We start from the raw sequence: 12,473 nt of genomic DNA, 5'->3' as shown, positions 1-12,473 counted from the left end.
TTCGATTTTGAAAAGGAAAAAGCCTGTCTTCTTAGCTATCAAGTTGCACCTTAAAAATTTCAATAAATTTTATAAAGCTGAGAAGAATCATTGCAGCTTTACTGAAGAGTAATTCACACATATAAACTGTATGTTAGGTTACAATTTTTGACGTTTTAAATCCCGCAGTGGCAAAGCTGGCGAGGACAGAGTTGGCGCTGCTGCTGAGTGGAGTGGAGCTGCCTTCCCTGGAGCAGTGACTGTGTCTTGAAGCCTTCCGGCAGCATTCCATCTCCGCTTTTAGGGAGCAGGGTAGAATCTCCTTAGGATTGGCAAGCGATGCCTGAACCAGTGTCAAGTAGGACTTTGAACTTTTTTCCAGAATTATTTTGTGCAGAGGTTTATCTACGAGATTTTTTTCTTCTTAAACACCTTCTCTCCTGCTTCTTGAGTTAATAAACTTGAATTGTTGATGATCACGATTTTCTTCGTTTTAGTTGTGGGTTTTCTGAACTTTTCCTTACCTAAGAAGTAGAATGAATGCATCTTACTACTTCCCCTTTGTTCTCGTGTTTCTCCTTTGGGAAGGAAAGTTACATTTATTGTGATAGAATTTAGCATATTTTGGCCCATGTAAAAATGTTGATAAACGCAGGGACTGCCATAAGTAGAAACGATAACATTGGATTGGAAAATGGAAGCCCCAGACCAAAAGACAGTGGGGAATAGTCAAATCGGCCTTGACGCTGTTTTTTGTTGTTGTTGTTTTTTAATAAACCCTTCTAGTTTATTCATACCTAGTTTAATAAAACTCTGATTTAAAAGACCTGCTGCATCTTTTATGACATTTCATTGAACCACTCTACTTTTCATGTTTTACAGTGTGACAAAGTCTTTTGTCTCCACTGTTGATGAAATGGGAGCAGAAATTTTTTCTCTATGTGGGTGTTCTCTTTGTGGTGAAGATATGGGGAGGGGTCTTGGCTTGGTGATCAGTTAACATTTTGGTAACATTTAGGTCATCATGAAATGTGATTCAGCTGGGTATCTTTAAGTCTGGAATCCATGTCCCTGGTTGAATTCTGCCCAAGAGATTTGCCTTTGGCCAGCTCATGCTGCTGAATTGTGCCAGGGGCAAGATTGAACAGTGCTGTATCAGGTCCAGGCCTGCCATGAAGTCTGGGTTTATAGGACTCCCATCTTACACACAGTGCTCTCGTAGTCTTCCTCTTTTCAAAGAGTTGGAGCTCATGCATCTTACGTTGAGAGAGCTGCTGTGCCTTCCACTGTCCTCCAACTGTGGGGGCTAGTTGGCCTTTTGGTTTTGGTGAATGCTGCTTTATCATTAAGCTCCTGGGCATTTTCCACAGTTTCCATGAGTTGTGGGCGCTCTGTGCTGTATTTGTCCTATGGGTCGTTCTCCACTCATACTTGTCCTGGCTTTGTGTGCTGTAGCTCTTCCCGTCACTGTCTGCTGTAAGTTCAACTTCATCCATAAAAAGAATGTCTCAGATTAGATGAAACATGGCTGTGTGGTTATGGTTTGTGGGATGGATTCTGCTGTTCCGTTTTGTGTTCTGCATATGGAATTCTATCTCATTTTCCTGGTTCTAAGTGTGGCCAGCTGACCCTGCAGTCAGGTTGAGGCCCTCGGAGTTCGACAGCAACTTCATAGAGGAGCTACTTTGGACTTGGGGACAGCTGTCAAGATGTCTCTGTCGAGAAGGAAGTTGAAAACCAATAAGCCTCTGTCAAACATAGCCAGCAGTGTTAACGGGAGAGCAAATTGGGTCGGGGTGAGTGAGGGTTTGGGATTAAAGTCATCTCCAAAAGATTGGACACCTGGGCCCTAAAATCCATTTGCCTGAGATTAAAGGCCGAACAGGAGAGCTGAGCCTGTCTGAGCTAGATTTCCAGGACAGCTTTAACTGCATTTGGCCTTAAGTCATCTGCCCCTGTAAATTCTAACAAACAAATTACTCAGCAAACCAGTTATTCTTCCATCCTCGGCCTACTTCCCTAGAGGCAGTTCTAAGCTCTCACCCCTGTTTCCAGGTTTGTACGGAACCCCACACCCTGGCCCCTTCCCCTCAGAGGAGGCTTCCTCTGATCTTACCTGCTCTCATTCCAGATAGATATTTAACTCTACAGCTGAATCTTCTCTTCCTTCCAGTATCAGAGGACTAGTACTTCTCTTTGCTTCTTACGCTTGTGCTTTGCTCTTGGGTGTCTCTGTTGCCCTCAACCAATATTTTTTCCCCTTTGTGGCCTCAGTCCACAAACATACAGAGCTCCTCCCTTTCTCATAAAACTTGTAGTTTTAAAATAATTATTGTAGTTTTAAATAATTATTGTAGTTTTAAATAAATTATTGTAGTTTTAAATAAAATAATTATTGTAGTTTTAAAATAATTATTTATAAAATAATAAAATGATTTAAATAGTTGTGAGAATAGTATAAAGAACTCCCCTTTGCCCAGACTGACTAATATGGTGAACATTTTGCCGCATTTGCTTTACCATCCTATGCGTTTGTTGAACCATCTGGGAATAAATTACAGATATTGTGTCCCTTTACCTTTAAATACCCAAGTGTGTATTTCCTAAGACCAAGGATGTTCTACTGTATAACCACAGAACAGTTGTCAAAAGCAGGAAACAACATTAATTCAATATTATCTAAGAACGTAGTCATGTTTAAATTTTGCCGATGGTCCTAATAAAGGCCTTTAGACCTTTTCCCCACCCAGTCTAGGATCCAGTTCAGAATCACGCATTGCCTTTAGTTGTTAGCTCTCTCAGTCACCTTTAATCTGGAACAGTTCCTTAGTCTTTGTTCTTCATGACACAGATTTTAAGAGTAAAACCCAGTTACTTGGTAGAATGTCCTGCAGTTTGGGGTTGTCAGGTTACGTACGTTTGTGGAGGGTACCGCGGAAGTGGTGATCTTGAGACCAGCGCGGCAGGAGGCAGGGCCTTTGGCTCCCTCATCGGTGATGTTAACTTTAATCACATGTTAACCGGGACTTTAAAGCGAAACAAAGTATACTTGATTTCTGTATACATACCAATGCTTTGCTGCTTAATATAATTTTGGTGATACACGTGCCTTGTGTTAGTGCAGACTTTTTTGTATTCCTTTATTCTTGGCCTACGTTTTTTGCCGCGTTGGCCCCCAACTCCGCATAATCCATATGTACTCATAATTTTGTAGGTACTGACAGTACAGTACCCCCTTAGACCCAGGCAAGAAGGGGCCCTGCCCCGGGCTGAGCTCTAGGGCATCCCACTCTGTCCCTCCCCTGGCCATGTCCCTCTCCACCAGATGAGGTAGGTTCAAGGGGCTAAGTGGATGGCCACTCAGGCCCCACCGGTGTACTGTCTGCTCCCCCTCCCCCCTGCCCCCCCATCCCCTGCTCTAAGTACGGGAATTCCCCACCCAAATCACTTTGAAGCTGATTCCAGAGTCTTTGTAGGCCTGTTCCTCAGGGCGTCATTTTTGAGGGCAGCCTTGGCAAGGCTTGCAGTGACCATGGAGCAGTGGAGGCATGGGGGAGATGCAGCCTGGGTGTATGGGCTGGGGTGTCCGTCCACATGCCACCATCCACAAGCCCCCTCAGCAGCATGGAGAGGACATGGGGTTGGGCAGAGGGCTTGGAGGCCACACTGCCAAATTCTGTCAGTGAGCTGAGGAATTCAAGAGTTCTAAATTTGAACCTGGCCTTCCAGCTTGTTATGAAAGTGTATTTGTGAAGGTAGGAGAATAGAATGTATTTTATTTAGCAGTGTAATAATTTATAAACATTTAAAATAACTAGACTTGCTTTGTGGACCAATATTTATTCTTTTCCTCTTGGCCCCATAATTATTAAGGGTAGTCCCATTTACAGATGTGTGTATGTGTACACACGTACTTACATGTATAAGCACGTACCTGTTTGTCATTCTTTTATAAATATTGGCATCATTCTGTGCACTCTTCTTGTATCTCATGGAAATCCCTCCTGGTCATCTGCCGAAGGTCAGATTCATCCTTTTGATTCCTTGGGTAACGTCCTGAGTGCAGGTGTACTGATTTACTCAGCCATTCCTCTACTGATAGTCATTCACTTTATTTTTTGCTGCTCTGAATGATGTTGCAGCAACCACTTTTTTTTTTTTTTTTTTTTGGCTGCACTGCATGGCTTGCAGGATCTTAGTTCCCCGACCAGGGATCGAGCCCGAGCCCCAGCAATAAAAGTGCCAAGTCCTAACCACTGGACCGCCAGGGAATTCCTAGCTACCACTCTTGTACAACGGTCTTTCACAGATGAATAAATTGCTACCCACCATTCACTCCCTTGAAATAAATCTTAAAGATTGGTATGAACCTTTTTTGAATTAAAAAAAAAAAGAAATGCATGATTTTAGACTATAGAAATTCTCTGTAATCTCACCTGCAAGAAATAACTGACATTACATTTGGAGTTTACTTTTCCAGGCTCTCTTTCCATGCAGGTGGCAACATATACAGGTATATATTCTGAACAGAAATGGACTTATGAATACACCTCTGCAGCTTTCTCACTGATGACCTTTCATCGCTGTGTTCAGTGGCCTTCATTTCTTATCATCTTGGCTCACTCTGGAGCATCCCAATCTTCCTGGTTGATTCATCCTGTCTTTTGTGTGTTTCTCCTCCTCTCTCTATCCCCTAAATGTAGCCACTCAAGTTTCAGTCCCCATATGTCTAGGTATTTGTTTTTTGTTTCTAATTGGACAGCCCAGCATCACATGCATTAAGCCACTTTCCCTCATTGCTCCCTTTTCTGGAAATGTTTCTGGCATTTCCCTCAGTTACCCTGGTTCCTGGCTTCCAAGTCTCCTTTCCTTCGGCTCTTCTCTCTCCTTTGGTTCTTATAGCTGAGCTGTCGCCAAGACACGGTTAGGTTAGGACACCATGGGCCAGTCTTCCTCCTCCTCTCTCCCTCCATCTTATGCTGATGAGTTCATAGTTGCCTTCATGAAAGTATTCATGCCATCCTAGAGTGCCCTCTTGATTCCTGCTGGTGACACTTTCTGACGAGGTGGATTGACGCTCCAGTAATCCTAACACAATGCTGTCTTCCATCCTCTGTGGAGGTGCCATTGACCCAGTGGAAATGTGCCCTTTGTATTCTCAGAGCAGAGCTCCACGGAATGGACCCCTCCTCCACACTCACACCTGACCCCGTGCTGCGTGAGGAGAAGTCCTGCCTCCAGGGGCACTGAGGGCGGGTGGGTGCACACAGTGGAGAGTCAGGGGCCCATCTTGCCCTACCTTTGGTGCATGTGTTTGACCCTTTGGAAATGTGCTTGCCCCGGACCTTATTTCCCTAATCTGTGAATTATGGTTGGACCCCCGCATGGCCTCCTAATAAGCCTTTTCTAATTCTGAAGAAAGGGTGACTCCCTTCAGGAAGCCTCTGGCATTAAGCCAGGGTTATAGTAACTTGAGAAGCCTCAGGTCCTCAGTAGGACAACTCTTTCCCGTCAGAGGAAAGAAGGCTCACAGGTATAAGCTCTAGAAAAACTCCCTGTTGGAGGATCCCCTATGAGAAGAGGGGTGCTCATCAAATACGGGCTGGGGGTCCATGGGCACGGGGCAGCCATCCTCTCCCTTGACCTTGACTTTTTTTCCACCTTCCTGTGACTCAGCTAGGTCAGCCTCCCACATGGTCCTTACAAAGACTGGAGTTAAAGCAACTATGATTCCCTATTCTAGGTCAAGACCAGTGTCTTCTGAGGACTTCAGAGAGAGCTCTCTATCTCAAAAGGTAAGAAAGCCATCAGAATTGATAACGGGAGGGGGTGTTCCAGAGCCACCAGACATCGCTCATGGGCATCTAAGTCTGTCGGTTATCAGGTTATCAACCTCTGCACGGGGAGTTGCAAGCTTAGATATTTACAAAGTAGCAAGTCTACTGCAGTAGGCTGGTTTTCCCTTTTAAAGCATTGTGTGGGCCGAACGCAATAAAACTGAGGCCACCAATTTGCAGTCTCTACATGGACTGTACTTAATTTTGTCCAGCTAAGTTGTGATAAAATGGTGGGGTGGGCTGTACAAAGTATTATGAAGCCAGATGAGTATTTAGTGTCCATTATGTGCTTGGGGCTGGGGAAAATAGAATTAGTATAGATTAAACCAAGATAATTTTTAAATGCCCTGGCCTTCAAAGAGCTCACTATGAGATGGGGAGTAATAACAGGAGTTCTCATTGATTGTGTAATACAATTTGTTGGGGCTTCACATGTGTTCAGGTGTCATTTTACCTCACCACAACCCTTCAAGGTGGATACTGGGGAGAGATTTTGCAGATACGGAAACTCGTGGCTCAGAGAAGTGATGTGATATGCCCACGATAAATTAGCTTGGGAGCAGGGAGCCAGGCAGAATTCTAGCCCAGAGAGCTCTGGGACTCTACAGCTATGTGTTTCCCATCACACCTTGCTGTCACACATATGGACAGACATGCACAGGTATCAAGCATGCATGGGAGATAGGAGCAAAGAGTTTGGAAGCACAGAGGTGGCAACGATGACTCTCACCTGAAAGTTATTGAAAAGCTCCTTGGAGGAGGTGTCATTTGAGCCAGAGTTTGAAGCATGGGTAGGAGTTCATCTCTGGGGATGATGGTCTGTGTTGCATAGAGGGAAAGACATGAGGAGAAGTGGAATGCTGTCCGTGTGTGGGGGGTGGTGGAGAGCAGCTGGCGTGCCTGGACCATGGTGTGTGCATTACAACTAGAAAGGTCAGGGCTACATTGCAACGGGCTTTGAGTGCCACACTCAGGAGTTGGGGATGATGGGAGTACCCTGGAAAGTGTCAGCTGGGGTCGAGTCATGATCAGATTTGGCTTCCAGAAAGATAATTGGTGCGAATGTTTTGAGAGGTGGATTTGAAGGGAAGACCAAACTCTGGTCCCAGTTGAGGAAGGTCATTGTACTTGTCCCAGCAAAAGGCTAGGGTTTAGGGTGGGGCAGGGATGTGGGAGAGGAAGGTTTAGATATAGGGGATGGATCATAGTAAGAATCAATAGGAAGGACAGTAAGAGTGCAAGGGAGGCAGAGGGAAGAACCAAAGATGGTGGTGGGATTTCTAACCTCGGGGCCTGCGTGGCTGGTGAGAGCATTAACTAGCTCATCTGTTGGGCTCCATGAAGGCAGGTCTCCACTCTGTTCGATGGTGTGTCCACAGTGCCTGGCACTCAACGAATGTGCATAGACCCTGAGGGAATGAGGGAAAGATCACAGTTGGAGGAGCACTGCGTTGAGAGTGAGTAGTCCAAACTCCACCTTGTCTTTTGACTTTCTGAACCGAAGTCTTCTTGACTGCCCAAGGCCCAAAGCAGTGCATTTCAGTGGGCAACACCCAATGGTTATCACATAGTCCACACCTGGAGTCTTTGGGGGGAGGTGGCCTTTGATGACCTGAGTCTTCAGGAACCTGCAACACTGTGCTGAGGGTCAAAATGAGTCACGTGTAGGGGTGACAGAGGGGAAGCTTTGTTGAGGGCTGGGGGGATGGGGAAGGCTGGGTAGAGAATGCGGGAAGGTGAGCAGGAGGTGGCAGAAGCCGAGAGCCCCCGATGGAGGGGACTGCATGAGCTTGGCTGTCGAGCACAGGTGATCTGACCTGATCCGGGGTGTCTGGGCTGGTCAGCACAAAATCACACTGGCTGGAGAAGATGGAGCTGGATTCCTTGGGGTCTTGACTTCTGACCACTAAAGATTTGAAACTATATAGTTACTCAGCTGAAGCACATTGTAGAGTCCTGTGATGTGTGAGGTGGGACCTTGGCTGTGTCTGCTAACCTCGCTGAGCCTCAGTAGTGGCACCTGTAAAAGGGGAACAGTAGTTAACTCCCCAGAGTCAGGAGAAGCAGTCTAGATCTTCCTTGGGCTTCCTAGGCCTAAAAGTGGTTAAACACTTACTTGGTTTGCATCACTAAGTAACACACCACAACACTACCTACCCCAAAGGTGTGCTCTTTCAATAAGATGTGCTTAAACTGTTCAGCTCAGGAAATCACCCCTCTCAGTGCCTGGTTCTTGTAGTCAGCTGTGTTCCAGGTGTCCTCTGCAGGTGGGTCCCAGAAGAGCAAGGAGGTTCTCAGCTCCCCGACACCATCCGTCTCCCTTAGCCAGACATCCGACTTCCAACACGAGTCTCAGCTGTTCACTGAGCCACACCTGGCCCAGATGGAGAAAATGTTTCAAGATAAGGTCGACTTGACTGGAGGTGAGGCTACGTCATGGGCTCAGCCTCTGGCTTCTGCACAGGGAGGGACCCAGGACCTGGCATGGGTGAAGGGTGCAGACTTGACAAGCGTTTTTATATCCAGTATCTCCTTTAAAACTTTTCGTCGTTATACTGTGGGTATTGTAAGCCTACTAGAAACTATTTGGGACCAAGGAAACAAATACCCCTAATCCAAACACTTGGGTAACCTCTATCAGCATTTCAGTATGTTTTCTTCCAAACAGTTTCATATGTATGGTTCATTATCTATTGCTGTGTAGCAATATTCCCACAGAATTAGTGGCTTAAACCAACACATGTTTATTATCTCACCATTTCAGTGGGTCAGGAGTCTGGGCACAGCTTAGCTGGCTTCCCTGCTCAGGGTCTCACTAGGCTGCAGCCAAGGTGTCAGCTGGGGTTGCAGTGTCATCTGGGGCTTGACTGGGAAGGGTCCACTTTTTTTTTTTTTGCTGTGTCGGGTCTTAGTTGCAGCAGGCAGGCCCTTCGTTGTGGTGCACGGGCTCCAGAGCGCATGGGCTCTGTAGTTTGCAGCACGTGGGCTCTCTAGCTGAGGCACAAGGGCTCAGTAGTTGCAGTGCATGGGCTTAGTTGCCCCTCGGCATGTGGGATCTTAGTTCCCCGACCAGGGATTGAACCCGCGTCCCCTGCATTGGGAGGGGGATTCTTAACCACTGGACCACCAGGGAAGTCCCGGAAGGGTCCACTTCTAAGTTCACCAGGTTGTTGACAGAATTCATCTCCTTGAAGCTGCAGGACTGAGGGCTCTTGTTTCTTCCTGGCTGTTGAAGGGCTACTGTTTTCAGCTCCTAGAGCTGCCCAATTCCTGGCCCTGTGGGACTCACCAACACGGCTGGTTTCCAGACTCAAGTCAGGCAGGAAGACGGCAACTCCAGCACGACGCGTGCTACACAATCTCATCATCATGCACACACGGTCCCGTATATCCTGTCACCTTTGCCGTATTCTGTTGGTCAGGAGCAAGTCACAGGTTCTGCCACACTCAAAGGGCAGGGATCGCGGGAGGGCATAAACGCCAGGAGGTGGCCATCGTGGGGCCACCTTCAGCCTCTCTGCCCCAGATGGCTATGTGTGTTTTCACATGTCTGTAATTGTACTTTATGTAATTTCAGACCCTTCTTTTTCTCTTAATGTTAATTCCTTAAGGGTTTTTTCACACTTTCTGTGGTCTTCTGAATCATCACTAGCAGTGAATGCAAGTGTTCTACTGGTGGACTAAGCCATTTCCCTAAATGAAACATTTCGGTTTTATTGAGTTTAACACTGTGAAGAACATCCTTTGTGCATCACACTTTTTTCTCTTTAGAGCTTGATTTATCCCCTTGGGAAGATACACATAAAGTTAAATTATTATTCCTATTGGAATACTTAAAGTCATCTTTGTTTCTATCCACTCAACTCTGAGCACCAATGCTGGGGCCATGGCTACTTGCCCCATCAATTTGAGTTTTACAGCCACACCGTGTTTTGGCAGGAAAGGGTAAACAAATGGTCAGTTTACAAAGAGCAAAGTGAGGTGGGGGAGGGACAATTTGTGTCCGACCTGAAGCTGAGATTGTCCCTAATCAGAGTTCTTCGGGTGTTGGTATTTGGCGGCCAGGAGGTGCCACCACTGTGTCTTAGAGGACCTGACAGCCCCAGCTTTAGCCACAGTTTTTATTCTGTTTGTCTTTTGTTTTGAACAGGTAATATAGGCACACAGTTCAGAATTCAAAAGGTGCCATATCTCTCCCTCTTTTCGAAGCAGACCAACCACCATGCAGTATTTTTACAATGCTGCATTACAAACATTTTCCAAAAAGAAAAATTCAAAAGGCACTTATCTCATGATACCTTTTCTTGGTATACAGAGAAAATGTCTCCCTGGGCCAGACTGTGCTGCTCCGTCCAGCATGCAGTCCCTGCAGGCGTTACTGCTTCCTGGTTCCTGTGACCTTCAGAAGCACAGAGTGCCTGTAGTTGCTTCCCCCTGCTTTTCATGTGCACTGCTGTCTACACTGCTCTACTCCTTGCTTTTTTGTCCTCCAACTTGATTGAGGTATAATTGACAAATCAAATTGTAATGTATTTAAAGTGTGCAAAGTGATGATCTGATATCTGTATACATCGTGAAGGATCTGCACAATTGTTTACTCCTTGCTTTTTTTAAAAATAATTTTTATCTAGTTTCCCTTCTTGAATATGTCTTGACCTAATATGTCTTGAAATCTTTTCCTATCAGTGTAAAAAGAGCTTCCTCATTTTAAAAAACAAAACAGAAAACTGGCCGTGGTTTTAAATGGAGGAAAGGAAAATTCACTCTTAGTTGATGGAGGGTAAAGGAAAATAGGACCCTTTTTCTCTTTCAGAAGGCTTTAAAAGAGGTGAATTCTGAGCATGGGCTTGAAACCGTTTCTCGGGAACCCTGGCCATTTGTGCTTGCCTCGGAGGGAAGAGGGGAGATACATGGTTCTCTTCCCGTTCTGCAAGTTCCCTTTTTGGGCTGCAGTGGTTTTGCTGGTCTTGAAAGTGTCCACGTACCCCTGGCCCGCTGCCCGGGGGGGCCTGCCTGGGGGAGGCTGCAGGCTGCTCAGGGGTCGTGGGAGAACCACCGGGCTAGGGGGCCCTGCAGCTCGGCCTGCAGGCAGGGGGAGCTTACCTTCGGCTCAGGTGCTTCTGAGTGGATGTGGGTGGCACACAGGCTGAGTGCCACCCACCCTTTATGCCAACAGACATTTTACCAAGCTCTGCTAGGCCTTATGGTTTATATAGGCCTCTGCTGGATTTTATTCAGTTCTCCCAGAAGCCCTGCAACAGGGGTCCTGACTGTCCACGGGAGGCACCTGGGACCTCTGCGCAGACAGACGTCAACCACAGGCCCCGACAGAGTGGCCAGTCCTGTGGCACCAAAGCCTGTGCCTTCTCAGGCACCCCCACCGTGTGGAGCACCTGAGATGCTAAAGTAGATGAAAGAAGGCCCCTTCAGTGAGAGCAGGGCTGTGAGTCCAGTGCACAGCATCATCCTGTCCTCCATGATCTGTGTGCTGAGAAGGACAGGCATGCGCTCTGGACAAGCGTGGGGAACAGGTACTTATTTCCCCTGGAGGGCAGAGTGGAGGCTAGGAAACAACATTTTTCTTTTCTTTTTTTCAATTGAAGTATAGTTAATTTACAGTGTTGTGTTAGTTTCAGGTATACAGCAAAGTGATTCAGTTACACATACATACGTATTATTTTTCAGATTCCTTCCCATGTAAGTTATTATAAAACAACATTTTTCTTAAGTATTTTTAATATAGCATTTATTTTTTTAAATGCTGAATATAAAAAACAGAGATAAATAATCCATTATCCTACCTCTTGGCATTACAAAGAAAGGAAGAGAAAGGGGCGGGGAGCTGGGGGCACTTGGCACTGGAAGAGTACACGGGTAGAAAGTTCAGACAACACAGAGAGGTATGGGTGCAGCGGGAGCCTCTCCCCCTTCCTCCACCCCTGACTCCTGCCCCACTGTGTTCAGAGGAGGTCATCCTTGACCTGCCTGGAAAGGTGAAGTGTGAGTTTCCCAGGAGATGGGGAACCGGGAGGGTCAAGGCAGGGCCTGGCATAAGAGAGGTGTTGCTGGGCTAGAGGGCGAGCGGGGCATCCTGGGGCCAGGCTGGGGGGCCAGGTGACCCTGGGGGTGCGGTGGGTGCCCTCGGGTCACAGGGCCCTGAACTCCGGCAGTGGGGCTGATGGGGAGGTGGCACATCTAGACCTGTTTGAGCAAGGTAAGTGTCATGGTGGCCAGGAGGTCGGGCTGGATGTGGAGCCTGGGGGGTTTGTTGAAAGAGCTCATCATGTGATGGCCGCACACTGGGGTCCTGGAGATTATAACAGAGGGGAGAAAGTCTTCTGGTTTCAAATCCCCGCTGCACCACTGTGTGTCCTTGGGCAAATCCCGCACCTCTTGTGCCTCTGTGTGCTCATCTGTAAGATGGGGAGAATGACAGTGCATCATTCTAGGACCACAGGACTCACCCCTCAGGTGTTCATCTTGGGTGACTGGGTGGAGGTGATGCCGTTAGCAGAGATGGTGAACACAGGAAATGGGAGCAAGTTTTGGGATAAAGATAAGAAATTGGATTTTAAACATGCTGAGTTGAAAGGGCCAGGGGGACACTTGGAAATATTCAGGGACATGGAGAGAAATTCTCTCCTGAGATGTAGAGAT

General features: G+C 46.8%; 2 protein-coding genes across 3 annotated transcripts in view; both read left to right on the top strand.

Moving 5' to 3' along the window:
• Nucleotides 1-7,403, top strand: part of MAPRE1 (microtubule associated protein RP/EB family member 1) — a 39,159-nt gene extending 31,756 nt beyond the window's left edge. Inside the window, exons 8-9 of one of the 2 annotated variants that reach the window (XR_014296106.1) lie at nucleotides 5,723-5,774; nucleotides 7,161-7,403. The gene's annotated coding sequence lies outside the window, so the exon portion shown is untranslated. Of the gene's footprint in view, nucleotides 1-168; nucleotides 781-5,722; nucleotides 5,775-7,160 lie in introns of those variants that run through there. The other variant, XM_082645414.1, reaches the window with a different exon arrangement.
• Nucleotides 7,404-7,542: 139 nt separating this feature from the next.
• Nucleotides 7,543-12,473, top strand: part of EFCAB8 (EF-hand calcium binding domain 8) — a gene marked incomplete at its 5' end in the record, with an annotated part of 32,964 nt that continues 28,033 nt past the window's right edge. The window contains 2 exons of the mRNA XM_082644498.1: nucleotides 7,543-7,623; nucleotides 8,056-8,239. Coding sequence (XP_082500624.1) covers nucleotides 7,543-7,623; nucleotides 8,056-8,239 — 265 coding nt within the window. The remainder of the gene's footprint in view (nucleotides 7,624-8,055; nucleotides 8,240-12,473) is intronic.

Source organism: Mesoplodon mirus (assembly GCF_964341445.2).
Source record: "Mesoplodon mirus genome assembly, chromosome: 15".
Classification (NCBI taxonomy): domain Eukaryota; kingdom Metazoa; phylum Chordata; class Mammalia; order Artiodactyla; family Ziphiidae; genus Mesoplodon; species Mesoplodon mirus.
The sequence above is the reverse complement of the archived record's forward strand: the minus strand, read 5'-3'. Positions and strand labels throughout refer to the sequence as shown.